Source organism: Rhea pennata, chromosome 14 (genome assembly GCF_028389875.1).
Source record: "Rhea pennata isolate bPtePen1 chromosome 14, bPtePen1.pri, whole genome shotgun sequence".
NCBI lineage: Eukaryota > Metazoa > Chordata > Aves > Rheiformes > Rheidae > Rhea > Rhea pennata.
The window spans coordinates 819706-844140 of record NC_084676.1 but is presented as its reverse complement, the minus strand read 5'-3'; the positions used below and the strand labels follow the sequence as shown (position 1 = coordinate 844140).

The 24435-nt window shown below is 45.8% G+C and overlaps 1 protein-coding gene across 1 annotated transcript in view; it reads left to right on the top strand.

Annotated features, from left to right (window-relative positions):
* PSD2 (pleckstrin and Sec7 domain containing 2) overlaps positions 1-24435 on the top strand; it is a 57814-nt gene that overhangs the window by 18929 nt on the left and 14450 nt on the right. Inside the window, exons 4-11 of the mRNA XM_062587444.1 lie at positions 3158-3238; positions 3844-3956; positions 7687-7745; positions 9749-9751; positions 16014-16103; positions 17201-17244; positions 21010-21200; positions 22412-22482. Of these exons, the coding sequence (XP_062443428.1) occupies positions 3158-3238; positions 3844-3956; positions 7687-7745; positions 9749-9751; positions 16014-16103; positions 17201-17244; positions 21010-21200; positions 22412-22482 (652 nt within the window). The remainder of the gene's footprint in view (positions 1-3157; positions 3239-3843; positions 3957-7686; positions 7746-9748; positions 9752-16013; positions 16104-17200; positions 17245-21009; positions 21201-22411; positions 22483-24435) is intronic.

Here is a 24435-nt window from a genome sequence, read left to right as displayed (position 1 = left end):
TCATATTTGAGCTGCTTGGTGGAAGTGTCACCCTTCCCTGCAGGAGGAGCTGAGATTGGCTCAGGGAGAAAGCAGGCCACATCTGGAACAAGGAAGCCAAAGCAATTAGCTAGGTACACTGCAGTGCGTGTTGCAGGCTTGCCCTGGACAGTAATTGAGCTGTCCCAGACTTGCCTGGGGTATGTTGACTGGGGCCTGGAGCCAGTGCTTGGGGAAAAGGATCTCATCAATGTTACTGAGCCCCAGACTAGACTCAGAAGTTTGTTTTCTCCTGGGGACTGGTTGCCTCCCAGTGCCCTACCAAGCTATCCAGTTCCCTCAGCAGAGCTGGCAACCCCATGCCTAGAACCTTTTCAAACAGAGATGGACCAGGTGAAGCACATAGGGAAAAGTGTAACAGGCACCCCAGGTGGGGTAGCTGCTCAACACTATGGCACCTGGCAGCCACCAGAATGCTGATGAACACCATCTCTGGGTTTAGCAGAGAAGCAGCTGGCACAGCCCAGCAAAGCTTGCTGGGCCCTAGCGTGAATCTCATATGAACTTCTGGCCTCCAGCAAGACTCAGCTGAAGGGCAGGCAGGCCCAGCTGCCTGCCCTCTCAATGGAAAAGTGGTGTGAAATGGAGCTCCCACCCACTTTCAACCTGTCTGATCTAGTTAAGGATGTAAATTAGAGTGTAGGTTCCAATGTAGGACATGGAGATGCCTCAAGAGCTATTCAGCCCACCCACCATCTGTGCTAGACTCTAGACTTGCTTCTCTGTCTTTGGCTTTATAGAACCTTGGGCAAGGCCAATTCTTCCTTTGGCAGCCCAAAATTAAGTGGGAGGAATTAGATACTTCATTCTTTCCATATCCTACCCCCTATCCTACTGTGCGCCACTCTTCCTGATCCTGCAGTCTGTTATGCTACTGAACAGGATCCACTCTAGAAGCAGCTGCCTTACAGCAAAAGATAAAATGGTACTATTGGAGCAGCAATGAATTCTGTCTATAATATTTCTTGGGATGAAAGTAAATGTATAACACTTAGCAATACGCTTTTCATTTGGTGGGGAGAAGGAAAAAGAATTATATGGCAAAGACTGAATATTGAGAGCATATCCCATCTTCCATTTCTTGCCAGCATTCATTGATTCTTTTTTCATTATGAACACCACACATTAACTGAGGAAACATGACCAAATCCAAAAAATAAATGATTTTCCACAGTGATCACAAAGTTTTGGCTCTTGTGAAGCTATCTGGACTTCTAAATCGTTGACCTCATCTCCAGACATGAATAGTATTAAAGATCTTCATGACTGCCATTGCTGTTGAGTGGGAAGCTGCTTGATTGGGTGCTGCAAGTCAGAGTGCTGCCTTTACTTGCCATGCTTGAAAGGAGAATATGGGATGGTGAAAACTTGGAAGTTTTTTTTGCCCCATACACCTACTCCTTCTTCAATTCTGGACTACAGAAGAAGCCCCAGTAGGCCTGAGAAAGTTGTGGGAGAGGTAAGGGGATCCCGGTGAAACCACGAGGCAGGCTGGCAAGTTAGTGAACTCTCTGCCAGCGCTACATATCTGTAGTGTACTTAATGGGACTTCCCTGCACAGCTCCATGAAGCCCTTTCTGGCAGGGATGAATTTCAGATGCAGACACCTGGCCTGATGCAGAAGCTAGGCTTGAGGTTCTGCTGAGCTTTCCTGTGTGCCATCTGAAATGGCTTTAGAAGTGAAAGGAAAGAAAAGAAGGATGCAGTGCAGATTAATTGGCTGATTTACCAGATGGGTCCCCCATTCAGTTTTGAATGCTGATTAAGTGTGACATCACCTTTACTGCACTGTCCTTCCTGAAAACCAAAGGGAACTTCAGAGCTGACCAGCTGTCAGCCTGAGAGCCACATCTCTCCATGCTGGGGAAGAACAGGTGTCTGGAAGATGCACTGCTAAATGCTATGACCTAGCATTACAGCATATGGCTGTCATCTCCTCCTTTTCTACAGACACCTTCTCATTAACTTCGCAAAGCACTTGCACTGTGACCTTTCTCTGAAGAAATGCCCTCCCTCACACAGAGGAGGAATGAGTATTTATTGTTTATTGTTTCCCCTCTGGCCTTCTGGTTTTACTTTTGTGCTCGTCATCCCCTTCCCTTTCACACACATGCAGGCAAAGGCTGCTGCACTAGCCCATTTTTGTGGCCCAGCAGCAACAGTGAATGGAAGAGACTAAATTCAAGTGAGGCTGTGAATGGTCTGCCCAAAACACTTCTACGGAGCAAAGCTGGGAAGTCCCCGCCCTCTCAGAAATGAGGTGCATAGTGCTCCAGTGAGGGAGATGAAACTCTAGAGGAATCAATTGAACTATCTTTTGAGACATACTTGCATTTTCTGTCAGTCACTGATGTAACTGGATGCAGTTCTACTATCTGAGCTGTGCAGATGGAGGGATTTAACAACAGCCATTGGTGCTTTAAAGGCAACCAGTCCCTAGGCATACTTCAAAACCATAGCAGGGGAATGGTTTCTGGAAAAGCACTCAGAAATGAACAGGGGCCAGAGGCTAAGCTGAGCTTTCCTGCACTCTGACTCCTCCAGTTCCCATTGCCTCCATCTGTCTTCCTCCCCACATTGAGATGTGAGCAAGGGTGTGTGAGGGTAGACCTGAGAACAGACATAGGGTAATATGTCATGGTGAGAGGGTGGCATGGGAACTAATGTGGGCTGGAGAGCAGAAATACTGCAGCAGGAGAAGGGAACATGTCCAGCAATAGGAGGGAGAGGACTGGGTAAGAGAAAAGGAGCCCAAGGAGGAAAGGGCATCCTTATAGCTTCTTTCTCAAACTGTGTTGCTTTGGCTGACCTGGGAGGATGAGACCCTGCCTAGCCAGCAGTGCAGATGGCAGAGGGATGTGCTGAGGCCAGACATCTTCCATTCTCAGGTGTCTAAGAATAACAGCGAAACAATGCAAGGTTGGGGGCATATGGAGGCTCTTTGGAAGCCTCTTAGCAGCATTTCAGGCTGGGATAAATTCCTCTTGGATCTGGGATTATGTCTGCACAGTCCTGCTGGGAGTTTGGGCTTGCCAGGTGACAAAGAGTCTAATGTTCCTCTTGTAGACAGTGTCTTCTTCCCTGATGAAAGGGCTGACTACTCCCTCTTTAATTACAGTAACGAATTTAGCAAGTTGGTAGCAGAGGAGTATCTCAGCTTCTTTGACTTCACTGGCCTGACCCTTGACAAAGCACTCAGGTGAGCTGGTCTCTGGCATTCTGGTGTATGGCCTGGGCTGAACAGAGCTGAACAATGCAGTGGGTTTCTCCTGTGGGCTCCCCCCAACTCCACAGAGGCTGTCCATGTCATGAGAACAGGGACTTTGGGGAGCTTCACGTTGTGGTTAAACCTTTGCTTTAGTGTCATGTTCGACACAATATACTGCCATCAAAAGTTGGCTTTGACAGCTGGACCCACTACCTGCTTCCCCATGGTGGAGAGCAGCTTTTCCAAGCATTCCATCTTGTTCAAAATCAGAGAAAATGAGAGCAATTTCTAGCAATTTCTGCTCTTGCGATGGATAATCCATCTTGGTGCCATCAGGCCAGAGCTGAGGCAGATTCATTGATCTTGCCTGGCAGCATGATCCCCCTACAAAGCTCAGAGCTGGTTCCATACACACTCTTTGTATTGCAACCTTGCAGGTCCCAGGGCCTCACAGGCTGAGGTGAGGACAAGGGCCTCTCTAGCTGCTCTGAGGATCCTGAGAGGGAAAATATCCCCTTTCCATCTCTCTCCTCAGCCTGGACACTGCCTGGCAGATTGGTCTCATGACATCTTTAAGTATCAATTTCTATTTGCAGGACGTTCTTGAAAGCATTCCCACTGATGGGAGAGACACAGGAGAGAGAACGGGTGCTGATTCATTTCTCCCGGAGGTACTGCCAGTGCAACCCAGAGGAGAGCACTTCTGAAGGTACTGTGTTTTTCTGTGGCTCTAGTGACACACCACTGCACACTAAACAGTGCACCTGCCACACACCTAATGAGTCTAATAGGCTGAGTATAGAACAAGCTATCTGTAGCCAGATCTGTATATCACCCTGGCTGCAGTTTCTCCCTTTGTCTAGAATCATGCCTAGCCAAGCTCTGGATGGGATTGGGGTACCAGGGACCTCATGAGGAGAGCCATATGTTTCCCATCAGGATCAGTGATAGGGAGACACTCCTCCCAGGAATTTTGCCCCCTAGACCAAACTTGGATGAGCTATGCTGAACACAGATTTATCAACTGTAGCCTGGCTCAGAGACCTTGCTTTGCCTAACATCAGGAGAGATGATCTGTGGTTTGTGAGCTTCTGGGATCGGGGATAGTAAATTTCTGCAATTGTGGCTTGCAATGTGATTGCTGGTAATGGGCAAATCACTGTCTGATGCCAGCTCAGACCAGGATCTTGTCCATGGAATGAGATCCTACTAAATGGAAGACTGAGGACGTACAGACTGAGGAAGACTATCAGCATGCCATGCACAGAGATTGTGCTCCCTGCCACCAGAGCAAAAGAAAGCACAGTAGGGTAAAATTTTGGGCTCACCAGGAGTTGTAGATTTTGGAAGTTACTTGTGGCCCATCCTCTGGGTTTTGTTTGTTTTTTTGTTTGTTTGTTTTGTAAGCTGAGATATTTTCTCCTGACACTTACAGAAGGCTAAGGTCATTCCCTGTACACACATGTACAGGCACACATCCAAACATGAGTATGCCCACATTCACACTTCCACAAATGCCTCTACACATGTGCTTACAGACATCTAGAGATGCCACTGTGAGAGGAAATCAGGCTGTTTACCTGCCCTGGCAACATGGAACATAGAAGTGTGAATTTTTCCTTCTCCAAATCCATTAGTGTGCAGTAAACCTGTTTGTCTCAGAAGATTGTGTTTGATGCTGTCTTGCAGGCTTCCTAAAGGGCAGCAGGGCATAGAGTGTCACAAGAACTCTCCAATTCCTCTGTGAAATTAACAGGACACAAGCTCTTCTCAAAATAGAATGACCTCTTTGTTTTTATCAATGGTATCCCAAAAGACTATTGCTTTAGATTTGATTTTCGTGTGTTTGCTTTGCACACGTATGTTCTCTCCTTCTTGAGTTTAGAAGAGGACTTTCCTCTGGGACCGATCCTTCACCTGTAGAAATTAAGCTGCAGGCTAAATTTTCAAGGCTTTTTCTTTCAGATTTCCCAGCAGTGATTTCAGCAGAAAAATCTGAAAGAAATCTGACTACTGAACTTAGGCTAAACAGAAGTCCTCAACCGAAATATCTCAAGTACCCAATCCTGTCTTTTCTTCACCACCTCTCCCTGGAAGTGACCCCCAATGCTTTTGTATCCACCTTCCACCCTAATGGAGAAGGACCTTGGCATCCTTTCTCCATCTTTGGTCCTTACACCTACTGTGGATGGTTGGATGTGTGGACACAGTAACTTGAGCAGTGGTTGAACAGGAGCATGTAGGAGTCAAATCTCAGATTCCATCCTATACAGTTGAGCATAATCACAGAATCACAAAATGGGTAAGGCTGGAAGGGACCTTTAAAAATCATCTAGTCCAACCCCCCCTGCTCAAGCAGGGTCACCTAGAGCATGTTAGACAAGGTTGCATACAGGAGGGTTTTGAATATCTCCGGAGAAGGAGATTCAAGGAGATTCAGTATGTGTGTATTTGGAGGGCAGCTAACAGTGAAACAATGCAAAAGTTTTGCCATGGTGGCATAGATTGCAAAGCTGCCAAATGAAGCCATTATGTGTCTTGCATATGTTCAGGTCGTGCTTGAATTCCAGTTGTGTGGCATCCCCCAGGGGTCAATATTGAGTCCAATCCTGTTCAACTTATTCACCAGTGACCTGGATGAAGGGACAGAGTGCACCCTTAGCAAGCATGCTGATGGTACAAAATGGGGAAGAGTGGCTGATATGCCAGAGGGCTGTGCTGCCATTCAGAAGGACTTTGACAGGCTGGAGAGATGGGCAGAGAGGAACCTCATGGAGCTGAGTAAAGGGAAGTGGAGGGTCCTGCACCTGCGGAGGAATAACTCCATACAGCAGTACAGGCTGGGGAATGACCTGCTAGAGGGCAGCCCTGCAGAACAGGACCTGGGGGTTCTGGTGGACACCAAGTTGTCCAAAAGCTATCAATGTGCCCTTGTGGCAAAGGAGGCAAAGGAGGCATGCTGGGCTGCATCAGGAAGAGCACTAGCAGCAGGTGGAGGGAAGTGGTACTACCCCTCTACTCACCCATGGTGAGACCACATCTCAAGTGCTATGTTCAGTTCTGGGCTCCCCCATACAAGAGAGACATGTATACAACTACTGGAGCGAGTCCAGCAAAGGGCCACTAAGATGATTAAGGGGCTAGAGCATCTTCCACATGAGGAGAGTCTGAGAGGGCTGGGACTGTTCAGCCTGGCGAAGAGAAAACTGAGGGGGGATTTTATCAATGTGTATAAGTATCTGAAGGGAGGGTGTAAAGAAGATGGGGACAGACTCTTTTCAGTGGTGCCTAGTAAGACGGCAAGAGGCAATGAGCACAAACTGAAACTCAGGAGGTTCTTTCTGAACTTATAGTAAAACTTTTTTTCCTGTGAGGGTGACAGAGCACTGGAATGGGTTGCCCAGAGAGGTTGTGGAGTCTGCATCCTTGGAAATTTTCAAAAGCCATCTGGACAAGATCCTGGGCAACATGATCTAGGTGACCCTGCTTGAGCAGGGGGGTTGGACTAGATGATTTTTAAAGGTCCCTTCCAACGTCAACCATTCTGTAATTCTTTGATTTTGTAACTCATAGCCTGACCCTAGGGCATTGGTTCACAACACAGCCTGGGCTAGGGAAATAAGCTAGAAGCATCGTATCATGTGGAGCTTTTCCGTGGAGCAGCCTGTCTGTGTGAACCCACTAAAACATATGAAGAGGAGGACTAGAAATCAAGGCTTTGTCACCTTCATCCTCTGCTTTCTCCTTGGTGCTCTTCTAGCTAGCTCTTTTGTGACTCTTGAGGGGAGCAGTTGATGTGCTAAGGAGTGCATTTGCATCTCTCTGCTGTGTAATGGTGCATGGAGGCAGGTTTCTTGACCTTGGAGCTTCAGGGCATGGTTTGGGTTTGCAATAGCAACAAGCCACCAGTCTACCTGATGCAGAACTAGGAGTAGTGTTGTGTCAGAGGAAAAACTTTATGAGCTTTATTAAATTAGAGGGTACATTTCACAGTTGGGGAGCCAAAAATGCTGCCTTTATTTGTAGTAAATTTGGGGGAGGGGGAATCAAGAGCTTACAGGCCCTGAAAAAGGCCTGAAAAGGCCTGAACTAGTTTAAAATACTATTTTGCCAAAATCTGTGCAGCTTTTGGAATGGCATTAGCACAAAATGGAAAGTGGAAAGGAGTCAGCAGAGAGTCTGGTCTCTAGAAAGCTTTTGACAAAATTGCTCTAAAGCCAATTCCGTGGTGATCTTTCTGGAAAAAGGTAAAGTTTGAGGGAAAAGAAGATATCTTCTGTTAAACTAACCTGTGTAGTTGGAAGAAATGGATGTGCTTTAAGGTACATGAGTCCCCAGACATAGCAGCTGGCCTTCCTTTTTGCATCAGACAGAGCGAACAGTGAAACTGAGTGGGAAGTGAAGAAATAACTGCCAGCTGACTATGTTATGTGTTTCAGATGGGATTCACACGCTTACTTGTGCCCTGATGCTGCTAAACACAGATCTTCATGGCCATGTAAGTAGTACTTACAGATGCATCCTTCTTTCTTTCCTTCCCAATATAGCAGTCTTTCCCCTTGTGCAGGATGTATTCCTGGAAAAATTAGATAGGTTGGAAGAGAATATTCTATCCAATCTCAGAGAGAATTGTTGGTGCTAGGCCCAGTCCTGGAGACAGACCTTCTCTTAGTGTCACTACACACTCAAGCCAAGGGCAAGTCTCCCACTAACATCACTTATCCTATACAGGCACAGGCAATGCAGCCTTCTTCCCAGGTCCTGCCGTGTGCTTCAGCCTTGCCATGGGTGCCCTCATGGAAGAGTCTTCACCACTAGTCTCTGTGATGCATGAAAACAGCAGCACCAACTGTATTGCTATTTCTTGTTGTGCAGACACCTGAGGCTCCCATCATCCCAGAATCTTCTGCATTGAAGTCAGCAGTTTTGTACAGGTCCAAGTTTGATTTTTGCTTTCCAGAACATGAAGCAAGTAGCAGCACCTTCTCTTATCCAAGTCATTACTCTCAGCCACTGGAGAGCATCACATCAGAGATGCCTCTAGAGAAAGAGAACGGTGAGAAGAGCTCACTGCCAGAAGGTGAGGTTGGAAAACAGCAGAGGCTGTTAGGAGAGTTTCTACCACATCTTAGAAGCACCTTCCTGCTGCACAGTTTGGATTTGTTCCTAAAAGTTCAACTGGAGTATTCCCAGAGTATACTGAAGAGAGAGAAAAACTACTGCAGAGGGGAGGTGAGACTAGGTGGGAGGAATAGCACTGGAATGTGATGTACCCTGGAGATTCCAGCCATAGAGTAGAGCCAGGAGTAGGCATGGACTCAGTAACCTGCTTATTACTGCAGAAAGCTGTTGACAGTGGTGGTCCAGACCTCCCCATCTCTGTGTCCAGCCTTATCACAGAGCTGTAGAGCTCTGTGACCGTGAGTGCCTCAGGGGCCTATGCCCCCTTTGTCCAGCAGTGTCAGGAACTTCTTCAGTCTCAGATCACTGAAGTACATTCTGCTTTCCTAGCCCCTCTGAGAGCTCAGACCTGGAGTTGCGGAATTCCCAGGGATGGGAATTCCCTGTAACATCCCATGCAGATGGAGCGAGGGAAGACTTACTATAACGACTTACACATATGAAACCCATATAAGTTTTATCCCCTTTTTCTGCCCCACAGTCCCTTGTTTTCCAAGCTGTGTTATCAGAGTCCTCTTCTGCCTTCATCTGGCAACAATTTATTGTACATCTGCAGAGATTTGCCCGGATTTTCTCTTCATTAGTCTGCTAATGAAGAGGCAGTAGGCTATAACATAGCTCTTTTTCTGCAAACTGGTTTATAATCACCTTCAAGAGGACCTTGTTTTGGGGGTTAGTGGGAAGAGGACATGGCTCAGTGCTCTTCACCTGTGATGGCAAAAATGCAAAGGCCACCAGCTTCATCAGTTCCACTTGACAGTCCACCTAAGACACCCTCCCCATCATTATAGCACAGTCCCCTCATGACACAGTGGTAAGTTTTGAACACAGGAATCCATAGAAGGAATTACTGCTCTTGGCAAGAGCAGCTAGTCACGCCAGCACAGTCAGCTTTCTTCTCCTGCATAGACAGACTCATCTCCAAGATATGCAGCAAGCTCTGTTTTGTGTTTGTTAGGGCTGGGCCACATTTTGGCATTGGGAAGCCAATGAATAGACTGTGAGGAGAAGATGGGGTCTAGAGATCTAGTCTGAGCTGGAATCCAGTGTCACAGAGTGAGTACTCCAGTGAAAAGCTTGTGCCAGTCAGGTGCTGAGGCAGCATCTTCAAGTGACAGAGCCCAAGAGGGGCAAGGTGAAAGCTTGGAAAGGATATGACTCACAACACTATCTGATACAGGTTTTCCTTAGCCAAAAACGGGTCTAAGAGAATGCCTTCAGCAAGGCGTAGGGGATACAGCTCCAGGGACGGCCCATGTCCTTTGCCCAAAAGAGTGCTGCTACAGCAACAGGAGGGGAGAGGGACAATGACAGTGCAAGGTAGTCTCAGCTCTTAGTGCCAGATCCAAGCTGTCTCTTATTTGCTCTCTCTCCATTCAGGAGAGACCATCCAAATTTAACCTGTTTGGTGCACTCTAAGGAGCTGTGGAGTCCTAGGCCCTTAGGCTGAAGTGAGTCCAAGTCGGAGGTCTCCTTTCCTGAACATCTGTGTTATGGCCTGCACCAAGCAGGCTACAGCTGCCATGACCTCATCGTTTTGCGACTAGAGAGCCCATGAATGGCATTACACTAGCCACTGGATCCATTCCCACCCACACTGTTGCCAGTAACAAGTCTAGGCAAAGTGTCTTTGAATGCTATTCGAGAGCAGTGGAACAGGCTGCTGGGAGGGTTTCACATAGCATTCATCCTTCAGCTGAAATGATTATAACCAAGGAAATAATTTCATCAAAGCATTTTCTGCAACAGCAAAAGCAGCATTGCAGCAGGACACAAACCATGCTCTTCACTACCAAATAATCTTATTTTATCTAGTTTTTTAATTTAAAAAATCCAAAGAGTGTCTGGGAAGGCAGAAACCTCCCATTTATTGAAAGGGCCAAAAAAGAGACCAAATGTTTATCATTTCAATTTTTTGGTTGAAACAAGCTTGGTAAGAGAAGATCTCATGCTGTCTAGGCAATGAAAAATATAGCTTTCTTTTGACCAGATATAGAAATGCCCAAGCTTTTCTTCTTTGAAAAATCTTCTCTTTATTTCTCCACATGCATAACGTTAATTTCTTCTTCTCCTTCTTCTCCTCCTTTTTTTTTCTTCCTTCTGCTCCTGGAACCTCTCTTTCTGCTCTTTAACCCTTTACCAGGTGGTAAGTGCAGTCATTCTAGTGTTTTGCTTTAAAGCACTGGCATTTCATTTATTTTTTCTGTATTAAAAAAGATATTTTGTTTGTCTGGATTCTGAAATCGTTGTGCAGTGTCCTTTACTACCTAGCAACCCATTCTTAGCAGCTGATATGATTCACATGAAATTCTCCTTGTACAAAGAAACCTCCAAAAACTGCAATGTATATGGGATTGTGTGACTTGATCTCTCTCATCCCTCCTTGTTTTGTTAAAGATACTGTCATGTTATTGCATATCACTTTTTATTTCATTTCTTTTTTGATATTTCATGTATGTTTCAGTGTTTTACTGTGCATTGCTATGAAGTAAGAAATCCTGTTGGTTAGGAGAGAGTGGTTAATATGTCTCTACAAAAGGGCCAGTTCTCTACAGTAGTGCCTCTACAGTAGGCTAGTTCAGTGTTGCAGCAGTGGCCGTCAAATATACTGAGTCAAGGCTTAAAAATAATGAGTCTGACTTTAAAACATGAGACTTTCACATGGCCACACTGAAGGTTTACATTAGTCCTGTTGATTTTCACCACAGGTGCATTCAAACCTTATTTCCATACTGTTCAGAAAAAAATACTGTCTTTAAAACGAGACCTTCCATTTTCATTGATTCACGTGATTCCTGGAATTGGTGCTTTAGAAGCCAGTAATCATTACCAAACATTGCAAACCTTGTAATAAAATCAAGGTTGTTGGCATGTCATAGCATGCTCTGTTGGTGCTATTTGAGCTCCAGTGGATCTTCTGACAAAGGACTTGTGTGCTCTATCTTTTGTCCCTTGGAAACAAAGTTTTGGGATGGCTCCTTTTCAATGCACAGCTTTATCCCTCTTTGTTCAGAACTGCTGGCCATGGAAAGACAGTGACAAATCAACACCTCTGCATCACCAACTCTCATGGTTGCATTTTGCTCTCACAATACTGAGTGCTTTACTGAAGTCCAGCCCCTGAACTCATGTTCTGATGTGACAAGCTTTAACATTCCGTACAAAAAGCAAACCAGCAGCTCTCTTAACCACTGAACAAATCTTTAAAATGTGATCCCTGACAGTGTCCAATCCCACATGTCCATGGTTATTAGCGTTACAAACCCTGTGAGTTTCTCTGTAAGCCAAGCTTGAGAATTAAGACCCTGATGTTTGAAAAGCTGATATTAGTACTACTGCTGTGTTAGTAGCACTTAGCAAGTTGAAGAGCTCTGAGGTCAGAGCAGCCTTTGGAACCACTAAGCAAGTGACGCTCATCTACCCATGGCAGCTTTGCATGGCCCAGGTGTCATTGGTACCCGAGGTCTGCAGGATCATTCCCTGCAGCTGGATGGCTTTGTTTCTGCAGCCTAGGACACATCTACTACCAGAACTCTTTGGTCTAGTCACACCAGCAACCCTTACCTCATACTGAAGCATAAATGGAGCTTCCTTCCACCTTAGAAGATGAGTGTCTGACAGAGGTTAAGAAAGCCTGAGTAAAAGAAGGGCTCGCTAGGGGAGGAAGACTTGTGCTGGAGCCTGGGGGGCTCCAGCTCAGAAACTTGAGTGTTTTAAAATCTTAAAGAGCAATGGCAGGGGAGAGCATCCTGGGCAGTCATCCTAGAGCATCTTAGGGTACACTACCTCTGTACCCTAGCAACCTTCTTCTCCTGCTGGGGCTTTCACATGGCACCTGTTCTTCCCACCAAGCACACAGCTCCCTGCTTTTCCTGCCAAGCACGCAACTTTCCATCATCCATGCTCACCTGCCCTGCCTTCTAACACTGGGATTTGGCTAAAGCCAAATCATGCTAGCATGTAGCTGTCATGCTACAGCCTGTTGTCTTCTGGAGGAGAGTAGAGTCATTCTGGACACTTCAACTCATGGTATGTGATTATCTTAGGTCAGTCAGCTCAGCAGCAGATGGTTGAGGCTCAGAGGAGGAAAAATTTCTGTTATAAACAATGCAATTGCACTGAGGTGAAACCGTGGGACAGCAAAATCAGCCCTCTCTATCAGCCTATGTAACCATCCTCCAATCCATCTCAGCATTCCCATAGTAATCTAAAAATCTACCTATCTCACCTTGAATATTCCTCTAATCTATTCTATGCACTCTAACCACCCTAGTGCACCCTGTCTCATCTACCCATTCATACAGACCATGTGCAGCCATCCATCTCTGTTCATCTGTTCCCATACTGTCTCTACCTGTTAATTCCTCTAACTGTCTGTCCATTATCATATATTTTATCCATTTCTTACTCACACACTCACCATCCAAGCACATCATAGTGCTATTTGATTGCTTTAGAGTGATTTCTCATGGTTTGCTGCATGGACTGGAGCAGATAAAGATGACTGGTTCTTTTCTGCCAGGGGTACGTATCAGCCATAGCAAGGACACATGGCTGTGAAGCACCCTCACTGGCTTCTTTTAGCATTGACAAGTGACTGATGCCTCACAGAAGAGTAATGATGTCCCCATCTGTGTGGCTGGCAAGTTCCTCAAGGAAGTGTCTCTGTCCAACTTCTAAAAAACAACTGTTTATTGCTTGAGATCCCAGTTCAGCTAGAGACTTAGACATCAGAACACTGATTTTCAGGTGTGCAACTTCTCTTCTTGAACAGAAACATGCCAGACATGAAGATTGTGTCTACACGCCATGATCTTTTTGAACTAAGGCCCACTGCATAAGAAAGTGCCACACTTTCACATCATGGTTGCCGTTTCTAGAAGTATTCTTGGGATTCCCCTCATTCACTAAATACCACTTGTAGTATGTGGAAAAGCTCAGGCAGTCCTTGGCACTGGTGCTGTTGATAATGAAGTATTTGTGGTCACAGAGCTATTTCTTTGCAAGTGCTGATCACATGAAGCTGCAAAGTCCAGGTCCCAACTTATTTCCTTTTGTTTTCTTTATCCAGCTATTTATAAATGCAGAAGGTCTGGTGCCACAGTCACTCCTGATGTTGGTTGGAAGCACTTGCAGGGCTTTCGATTTGAGCATCGGTCCCAGTCCATGTCTCAAACCAACAAGCTGAAGTGATAAGATATACTTGACTTGAAGTTGTATTGCTTCTGAGCTACCCCAGCACCCTGTGCTCAGTCCTACTGATATTCAGCTGGAATCCTGCTCCTGACTCTGCAGTATTTTAACAACCTTGTTCACAAGATGATTCACAGTGCCAGCACCTTTGCTGGAGCTTTCTCTTCATCTCTTCTGGTTGTGAGAGAAAGAACAATCCAATGAGTTCATTCTCCTCAACTGCTCAGCTATTACCACAGTGCTGCTGCAGTCTCAGTCTGCACTTAGAGATCTTCATGTGCAAGAGAAAGAGTCAGATCTTATGAAACTAATACACACAATGAAAAAGAAGCCTTCCAGGCCTTCAAATTGATCTGTGGCCTGGATGCAATACACAGAAAACATGAAGATGAGTCTGTCAGCCTGGGAACTTGTGTCATTTTTTCCCCCTATATTCATTCACTTCCTAAAAGGTTCTTACGTCTGTCTTCATTGCTGGACCAGCCCCACTGCAACAAGAGCTCTGTAGACCGAAAGATCTGCGCAATGCACACATGGTTTCCTTGCTGAAGGCAGGTGTAGAAGTAGCCACCTCTTTTCTGTGCAAAGTAATTTGTTGTCTCAGGGTTTGGGGTAACATATCTTTCTCAGGGAGATTTGCTGCTGCCTTTTTATGCACTCTTTCAACCTTCTTTCTTTCTCTACCCACACACCTATTTCAGTGCCAGCCTTTTTTGCTGTAATTCAAGAGCCCATGAGTATACAAATTTCTTTCTCTCTTCCAGAGAAACACTGTCTGCAGTCAAGCCTGTCTGCAGTTTTCTCTGCACATCCTCCGAAGCTAGTTCATCCCCTGAGCGATGACTGTCATGATCCTGCTGCTATGGGGTCCAGTTATGAGCATCAGTTTTTTTGAGAAAGCAAAGATGACTGAGTTTCATGCTGTGTTGCACTATGCTCATTGCAGCATCCCCAGATGCTGCAGATTTGTAATAATGCTTTATTTCTCTTTTCCTTGATCTCTCCAGAGTGCCAGCTCATCTGAAGCTGGCACCAACAGGACCCATAATTATGAGTATCAGACAGAGCTGCTCAAAGACAGTGCCAGCTCCCCGTTCAGCCAAAGAAGATGTCTCTACACATATATGGCATGTGTCGGGGGCACATTGTGAATTAATGTCAAGGCTTCACTGTGAAGATGCTTTCACTTGAGAAGAGGCCCCCAGGTCATCTTCTGTGCATATCTGTAGTTAGGGCTTTCGGATACCTTTCTCAAAAGTTATTTTCTTGCATGGAAGACATGCCGTACTCTGCACAGAACCTGCTATATCATCTGATGCAGTTTCATCTCCTCCCACTGAGGCTCTCAGCCACTTTTGCCCATCCTCCCAGGGTCCACCAGGAGGACCCTGGATATGCACAGCCACCTTGTTGATACCACAGCGCAAGCCCACCAAGCGTCAAGATGCTATTGGTATTCTTAGGGCTGCCAATGGTATATCATATCTCCTGCTGTCCTCTCATTAGCTCCATTGACCACTTCATGCAATATCACCAAGATATCTGTCCATGGGGGATTCACTCCAGGGTAAGAGCTGCAATATCACATGGCACTGGAGACACCTTTCTTTGTGGTGTCAGACTCCTTTTTCTGAACCCCATAGTCCTCACTGACTCCTCCACACCTCTGCTCTAGTCCTCTGGAGAGGTAGAAATGCAGGGGGAGACAAGAAAAAGGGCTGCCTCTCAGTGTCACAGTCTGAGAAGGTAACATTCCCAGCTATGGTAAGGGGTAACAGGGTGTGAGAAGGAAGAGACGCCCTGGGGACAGATGACAAAGACAGATATCAGGGATGTCAGATGACCTGGCAACATCAACACCAAACAGTCTTAGCCTGGTATGTTCCCAATCGTGCAATTCCCATGGTGTCCCTGTATTGCCCTCACCCTCCACAGTAACCAGGTTCACACAGTACAAGTAGCTGGATCATTCCTGTCCATAATGGAAATCAAAAATAATTTCTATTAAGGGCAAGTCTTTGCCCAGGGCTTGCTGCCTTAAGAGACTGACTCTACAAGCCCAGAAAATTTCACATCTTGCTGACTTGGAAACACACTCCAGTGTTGCTATTTCTGTACTGAGACCAGCATGGAGACCAGAGGTGAGACTACTTGAAAAGTTTAGATCAAGAGTTAGACAGGTTATTTGCAGATGTTTTAAAAGAGGCCATTTGAAATGCTTGGATGCTGGCATGAACAAATAAAGCAAACAGCCCAATAGAAAACCAAAGTAGAAAACCTGTTTCCAGCTTTAGGTCTTAGGGAAAATCCAATACAAAATTGTTCTTTAAAAACATTTTTATTCAAGTCCGAAGTCTCCAGAAGTTTAATGAGCTGCTTCTTTGCCTTACAGAATATTGGCAAAAAGATGTCATGTCAACAGTTCATTGCAAACTTGGATGGGCTGAACGATGGGAAGGACTTTGCAAAGGATTTGCTGAAGGTAATATGATATAAATAGACAATTGCTTGCTGTTACTATTACTGTCTACTACCCAGTTGTGCTGGGACAGTAAATGCCCTTGAATCAGCATTTTCCCATGCACAGTTCTTCCACTGGAAGAATTTTAACCCATACTGATAGCTTGTGCCAACTTGCACATCAAAGTCAGTCACCAGAGGTCTGTTTCCTTTCTATCTGTTATCCAGACTGATGGCATATCTGTCCTCAGAACATATTAGACTATCTCCCTCCATAGTGGTAGTTTTATGACCCATGAGACAATGCACAGAGCAATGCACTCAAAATAAATATGGCCACATGGCACTAATACTGTTGTCCACATTCACTTCATATAATTAGATGGAACACTACAGTACAACCATTTCAGTACCATGGAAGGTTGATCAGACACCCCAAATCAGCATTTTCTCCCTTCACATGGTTTAACACAACCAGCATTGTCCATATGGAATGTGGTTGAAATGACCAGGACCACTTCAGAAGTATCACAGTGTGTTTGAGACAACCCACACTGACAGGCCTCATCCTACCCCAGCCCCAGCAATGGCCAGGGCCACCTGCACATTCTGCTTTCCCAGTCATTAACTCAGTCTTTCCCAGTGCCCAAGGGAAGTCATTTGAATTTTGTACAGGAGTCAGAAAAGCTGTGCTCCAAAGCTATTAATTCTGTTCCTGCTTCCCTGGGCAGCATTTGAACCTCCGCTACCCCTTTACCCCAGTCAAGACACTGAAGGTGTCATAGCATACCCCAAACTCTGCTATCATCTTTATGCAGGCAAGAATTCACTTAGAACTAGACCCAGCACCCAGAATTAGGCACAAACATCTTAACCAGACTCCTGAGCAAGGCTGACTGCCATACACTGCTGATAACAGTCCAATTTCTAGCACAGCACATAGGCAAAAAAGGGCCAAGTAGGGGTAGCAGCTGTCCTGCTTTCTGGCAATTACTACCCTAGGACAATTCAGCAAGGAAGGCATCCCTCCAAAAACAGAGACAGTGTATTGAGGAGATGGTCTCCACAACCCAGGAGTGTCTTCAGTAAGAGACAGCTAATACCATCTTCTTGTTTCAGACACTGTATAACTCCATCAAGAATGAGAAGCTGGAGTGGGCTATGTAAGTATACATTTTAAGCATTTGAGAGATAGTATGTCTTTCAAAGTAGATGACAGATCTTCGATCATGTTTTTAGATCGAGAAGCATACAGAACGTTCAGTTTCAAGCCCTTGAAGGCCCTCCTGTAGGCAAGCTGGATTTATTTACAACTCAAACACAATAGTAGTGAGGAGAGGCTGGTGGCAGTCTGTGGGTGCTAGAACTTTAGGCATGATCTAAAGGAAGGGAATGGCCTCTTTATTTCCTGTTACACCCTGGAAGTGCTAGCCCCTCTCCAAATCATTCCAGAACATGATCTTTGCTTGAGGAACTCAAGATCTGGGATTATTTTGGTCACTGAGACCTTCCTTCTCTTCCACTTGAAGCCACAATCCTATCCATTCTTTCTGGAAGTAAACTCACAGAATCCCTGAGGCTGGAAGGGACCTCTGGACATCTCCAGTCCAGGAGACTCAGAATGGGGTCAATGCTGAATTCAGAGGCGAGTGCTTATGGCTGTGTTCAGCTGAGTCTTGAAAGCCTCCAAGGATAGAGATTCTGTAGCCTCTCTGGGTCTGCACATCAATGCTTAATTTCCTCAGTGACATTTTTTTAATTGTAGCCAATAAAAACTTCTTTTGCCTTAGCTTACACCCCTTGTCTCTCATCCTCCTGACATACACCACAGTGAAGAGCCTGGTTCTGACTTCTTAGTAAACTCCTCACAGGTATTAGAAGGCTGCAGTGAGGTCCCCTGAAGCCATCTATACTGTAGGCTGAACAAGCCCATTTCCCTCAGCTTCTCCTCACAGGGCAAGTGCCCCAGTTTCCTGGCCATCCAGAGGGCCTCTGCTGGACTTCCCAATTTTTCAAATTCTTTCCTGTACTGGGGAAACTGGTTGCAGTATCTTGATACAGTCTAACAGGTGCAGAGTAGAGGTCACTTCCTTCAACCTCCTGGCTGTGCTTTTGTTCAGACACCCGGGATGCTGTTGGCCTTCTTTGCTGCCAGGACATATCACTAGCTCATGTTCAGCTTGTTGTTCATTGGGAACCCCAGGGCCTTTTTCCACAGAGCTGCTCCCTCTGCAGAGTACTCTATCCTACTGCAATACTTGTACTGCATTTGTCCTTGCTGAATTTAATGAGGTTTCTCTTGGCCATTCCCTCCTACCTGTCAGAATCCCTCTAAATGTTGGCCCTGCCCTCCTGGATGTCGACTGCACTTCCCAGTTTGATATTATCCACAAACTTGATGAGGTGCACTCTGTTTTCTCTTCTAAGTCACTGATAAAGATCTTAGACAAGATAAATCTGTTCCCCTTCAGCTGTATACAGGCACCTTTCTCATCTCCAGCTACCCTGAAACAACATGGTGACAGTTCTGAGAACAGCTAGCGTGATTACTCCATGACGATTTCACAAACAGTTGCACTGCATCTGCCTCAGCCCTTCTTCTCTTTCTGTATTAAAAACTATCCGTCTCCAGTGTACGTCAGGATCCCTTGACAAAAAAGTGCTGTGTGTTCCCTAGCCCACTGCCTTACCTGCAGCTCTCCCTGCATGCACTCCTCTGCCTTAGGGAAGCCTATAACAGACCTGGGACCTTCAGGTTACAGCATGAACACCTCTTTAAGTTAGCCTCAATTGTCTCTGGAGGATCGTGAGACTGAATAACACCTCTTGGCCTGTTAGCTCCACTGTTTTCTGTAAACCTTATGTTATTCTGGCCAGAAATGTGTCTGGAAATGGTTTGATCCTACCTCCTCCTTCAGCTACTTGTCAGGCTTTCCAGACATAAGGAGAGTCTCCGGCATCAGCTGTGTCCCAATGGCAGAAATGCTTGCTGTGGGCTAGTGGTTCCTTCAGGAGGGGCCAGGGGCTGTGGTGACGCAGCCAAACTATAGCATTGGAAAGGCTGTGATTTTTGAGTGTGTCATGTGGTATTGATACCACTTTAAAAATGATCCTACATTAAATCCCTAAGAAAGAGAGGCACCAATAACAGCTTTGTAATGGAAATGCAGCCCTGAAGAGGTCCAGCCCTGCCAGACCATGGCAGCCTGGGTGAGCCAGCCACATGTGGCGTAGCATACTGTGGTACATCAGTCACGAGAGGGAGCTCTCTAGCTCTACAAAAGGTGCCTGGTGGGACAATTTACATAACAGGAGTTCAGCAAAAGTGCAGCTTTCAGTGGTTGCAGGCAGTGGTTATACAACTTCTGCAAGCACACAGCTCTGGTGAGGGGAGCACATGCTCCCCTACATCAGCCTGTCTGGGGAACAGCATCCCCCATAGGGAGCAGCTGTGGCAGACTGAAACAGTCTCATCCTACTCAGCAGCATTAGCCCTTCATCTGCCACCCCTCCACACTGCCCTCTTATTTCTGTTCACTGTCTTGTTCACCCCAGGTATCAGTCTGGGACCTGTCTTGCTGCAGCATGTCTTGCTTTATTGCAGGCAAGCCAGTTATAATGTGAGAAACCTTTCACCTTCTCTGCAGCAAGACAGATGATCCCTGGCACAGGCTACCTGGTTTTCTTCAGAGACATGGCACTGAGTCATAGCCTTGCGTGGATCAGCAAGACACTCTTCTGCCTGCTTGCCTCTGCCTTCACTCCGTGGCCACCCCTCTGCTTGGCCTCCAAGGAAGATACCCTGTCCACAAAGCCCAGATGGACAGGCAGGACCACAATCCCAGCACCAGACACCTCTCTAACACAAACCAGACAACTGATCCCCCACTAACTCACCAGTCAAGTGTGGCATCTATACTCTGCCCAAGCCCTAGGATTCCTATTGGAGCCAAGAGCACATAAACCAAACTTATGTTTGTAGAGGTTCCTGTTACTCTGACCAGTCTCCTTGCTGCAGATGGAAAAGTGTGGTATTTTACTGCTTACATCTCAGGAAGTGATTAGTCCCCAGCTCAGCACTCAGCTGAGAGTTGGCCCCAGTCTGGTCTGCAACCTAAGGTGCCCAGTCATGCCCTTTAGACACCAGCTAGGAACAGATGGGGCAGAAATTCCTTGTTTGCTTTACCTTCACAATGTCCTAGAGACACTGGGGAAGTACTTCCCATACAAGTTCTTATTTCTATGTGCCAAATAGTTTTTACTTCAGAAAGGAAGAGGAACCTAACTGCTCAGCCCTTGCTGTCCAGAGTCTACAACCAGGACATCTGTGAGGAGAAGCAGTTTCTGGAAATGACCAGCAATCTTTACTCTCTGCTGCAGAAATAGGGGTCAAATGCATAACCTGCTCAGGATTTTCAGGATCAGGTGGCCCATCTTCTTAATGTCTGCAGAGCTTTTGTGCCTCAGAGATGTGGAAAAAATTCCTAAAGCTCCTTCAGTATCTAGTAGGCCACAGACGCTGCCTCAGGAGAGGTGACACCCCTTTGATACCTGGTGTCTAGCAAAAGACCTCCTCTTGACTCCTGTTGGTGAGGCATATAGTTGGGGACTCTGTGAATTGCTCATTGTTCTAACAATGTCTAGTCTGCAGATTACTGGTGTTCAGATAGGTGCCCATCCCTTGTCTATTTTGAGTAATATCAGTGGAACCATTGAGACTGTTGCATGCCATCTATGCTCCTTCAAGCTGTGTCCAGATCACCACCAGTGGTATGCCCTGTATGTTACAGTCCCTGGGTCTCCCTGCCTTTTCTTTCTCTGACTGGTCTTATAATAAGCAACTTCCTCAAAATCAGGTGTAGATTATGCCCACTGTAACCCATCCCATGTATCCTCCACTCAATCTCTTCTCTGACTTTATTTCCAAGTGATGAGGACGAGTTGAGGAAATCACTCTCGGAGCTGGTAGACGACAAATTTGGAGCCAGTGCAAAGAAAGTGACAAGGATTGTTGACAGCAGCAACCCCTTCCTGGACATCCCCCAAGCACTGAATGCAGTCACCTACAAGCACGGTGTCCTCACGCGCAAAACTCATGCAGACATGGACGGGAAGAGAAGTATGTGTTAATGAGATAGGGGGAGATGTGCCCTAGGCAGTACAAAGAATCTGCCCCTAACCTCCCCCCGGCTGTCCCTCTGGTACGGCATTTCCTCATCCCATCCCAGAGAATACAAGAGAGAGCCCCCAATACATGAGCACCAGCTCAGAGGGAAAAGTGGGTGTTTTGAGGCATTTGCAGATTTGAATGTTTTCAGGAGACCTCCATCTTCCCTTGTCACTGCCAAGGAACCTGAAAGTGTCTACTATTCCACATGTTGCTGACATAGACCCGACCTTCTGTCATGGGCATAAGCCTGAATTCCACACTCTGAGCAGCTGAGCAAGGCTGGTTCCACAGCTGTCATCCACCCCACCCCTGACCTTCAGACAGACTGGTCTTAGAAGCTTTGGCCTTATCTATATTCTGTTATATGCAGAGCACTGAGCAACAGGATACCTCATAATTTTGCAGTCAGCCTGTGGGATCACAGGAAAGGTAACGGGAAATGTGTTTGGAAGCTGTTTGTTAGTGAGCAGTGATTAGGGAATCACTAATCACTTGGATATCAACTATCTCCATGGATAACTATTATTGCTAACAAATATGGATGGCCCAGTCACTGTAGTGAATTACAAGGTCTTGCGAGAAGGTTATCACCAAAGGCCCCCCCTTGCTTCCAGCACTTTCTTAATAACACACTCCTGGAGGACTAGCTCTCTTGTGATGGTGTAGGTGGCTCTCCTCACCTCCCACTCCTTCCCAGCTTCTAGCAAACTTTCTTTCCCTGAGTTCACCAAGACAGCTAGAGGTAAGGCTCCATCCCTAGTGGGATACCTTAGCCAAGGTATGTCTGCCTCACCCATCTGAACTAGAGAAGCTCAGGGAATGTCACTGCTCCTCAAGCATTAAATCCAAGGAACATGAACCTGGGTTTGGAGAAGCAGAGACTTACAGCAGGTGTCCACTGGTACCCCTATACCTTCTCATCTCTAGTTTTGACCTCCTTGTGTTCTGACTGTGAGTTTGCATATCCCAGCTGAGGTCTCTTTAACGGGCACTTCTCTGAAGACAGGCTGCTTATAAGCAGCAGCTTGGAGGTGTAAGAGGTCCGACATCAGTGGATGTCTGTGATGGGTCAGAAAGAGGGTTGGTCTTGCCAGAAATGCAAAGGTCAAGCCGCTCTGGCAGAAGCAGACATGTATAATTGGATGTTCTTCCTTTTTTAGCTCCCCGAGGAAGAAGAGGTTGGAAGAAATTTTATGCTGTACTTAAAGGGACCATCCTTTATTTACAAAAGGTAATCATAGTGGACTGAACCATTTGCTAATTTGTGCTGTCTCCAAAGCAGTCATGTTCCCCTAGGCAGGAATACCATAGGTGCAAGTACAGGTGATAGGTGTAGATGTCCTAATGCATACATGGACATCTACAGAGATCCTCCTGAAACCTATACACAGAACTGGAGGATGCTGTCATATTCTCTGATGATGTTCATGCTAAAGGTGCTTTTCACAGTTTCACAAAAGGGTCATACAGGAAGAAATATGAAAGAAGGAACATTTAAGCAAGATTTCTGCAGAAGAGTCCCAGCAGGTAGGAGGAGGATTACTGAGCAGATGATATGGAATAGATGATGCAGGATATTGGTGAGCCTTGCAACAGGAATCTGAGGGGGGCAGAGCAGAAGACTGATCTTGTCCTGCCTGTTGTTTTATTTGCTGGCATAAACCTGAGCATAAGTATCTCCACTGAACACGGTAAGGACTTCTCCATGCTTAAATTTTATACGTCTCCTTCAGGACCTTGCTGAGCTGGGTTCTCCATGAGCTGCTAAATGGAGCTTTCTGCCTTTTTGTACCTCTGTTCCATAGAGCTTCATCCAGCTCCCCAGGTCTATAACCATCTCTAGTCAACACAAAATAAATTGCAAACCTTCACAGGGAGCAAAGTCACCAAAGAAGAACCTCCATTCATCTCTCTGCCTTTGAAGATTCTTGAATGCTAGGAGGATTTCCATGGTAGTATTTTTGTGGGGAACATCTGAGAAGCCTGGATGGGACCTCACTTTAATGTCAGTAAGTGCCAGCTAAGGGTGCCTGTTTATCATGCAGTCGCATAACCCACTGAACTAGGTCTGAACTAGTTAGTAAAACATGCTGTGCACTAAGCCATTGAACTCACCTTGCTGAAACAGCACTCCCTGTGGATAGATGTTTCAGTGAGTTGCAGAATTATCTCCAAAGCAATGAAAGTAAACAAAGAGTGGATTTATATAAGAAAGGCACAAAGATCCTCAGGGCAGCACGAAATTATGACTCAGAGCTCATAGCACACCCCAATGATCCTTGTGTTTTGCCAGATACTATGGCACATGTCACAAGGCCAACAAAAGTCTGGCAGTAGCTGATTGTAATTTACTGTATGGGTTGCTCTTAGCCAAGTGGGTTTTTTTTACAGCCTTGTGAAAAGGGCTACAGGGGCTTCTTCTGCAGCTAAGGGAAGCTGCAGTGTACAGGAGAGCCCAGCCTGCTAAATGTCACTGATGCAGATTTTACACTCCAGTCTCTTGTCTTGTTGCAATTTCCATGCAGCATCCAGTGAAGAGGTCCTCATGCTGCCTGCAGGATGAAACATGAGGATTTAACTAACACAGAGCTACTCTCAACATTTAGTTTTGTTGACAGAACAGTTTTGCTATGGAAAAAATGCAGTTTCATCAAAAGCACAGGAACTAATTGAATTTAAAGGAATTTTTTAACAAGGACCTTTAGGGGCAGGGACCTTGAGGTGAGGTTGTTGAGGGTGAATGTATTTGGAAACAAATACACTCTCAGGAGAGGATTCTTCCTATGCTAGTCTAAAATCCAGTTTACTCAGGATTTTTCTTAGTGTTTGGATAGTATTAGAAAGAGCCATGAAGCAAATGCTGAGTATCATTCCTGCTGATAAGAGGACTGGTTTGGTTTTCTTCATTCTGCAAGGCCAGTAGCAGTGACCTTACAGACTGGTATTTAAGACAGGTTGTTATTTTAATACTAGAAGATTATAGTTCCAAAAGAGTGAGGGGATGGACTTTACAGAGACACATGGTTGTTAGGAGAACAATGCTTTTATCTAGCTTGGCCTTGAGGGGCTAATCGTTAAGAGGCTGAGGACTTATTTTATGGAGGAGAACTGAAGAATCAAAACACCTATATTTTGGCTAGGTTATGAGGGTGTATGATAAATACCAGCCATGACTGACATGTAA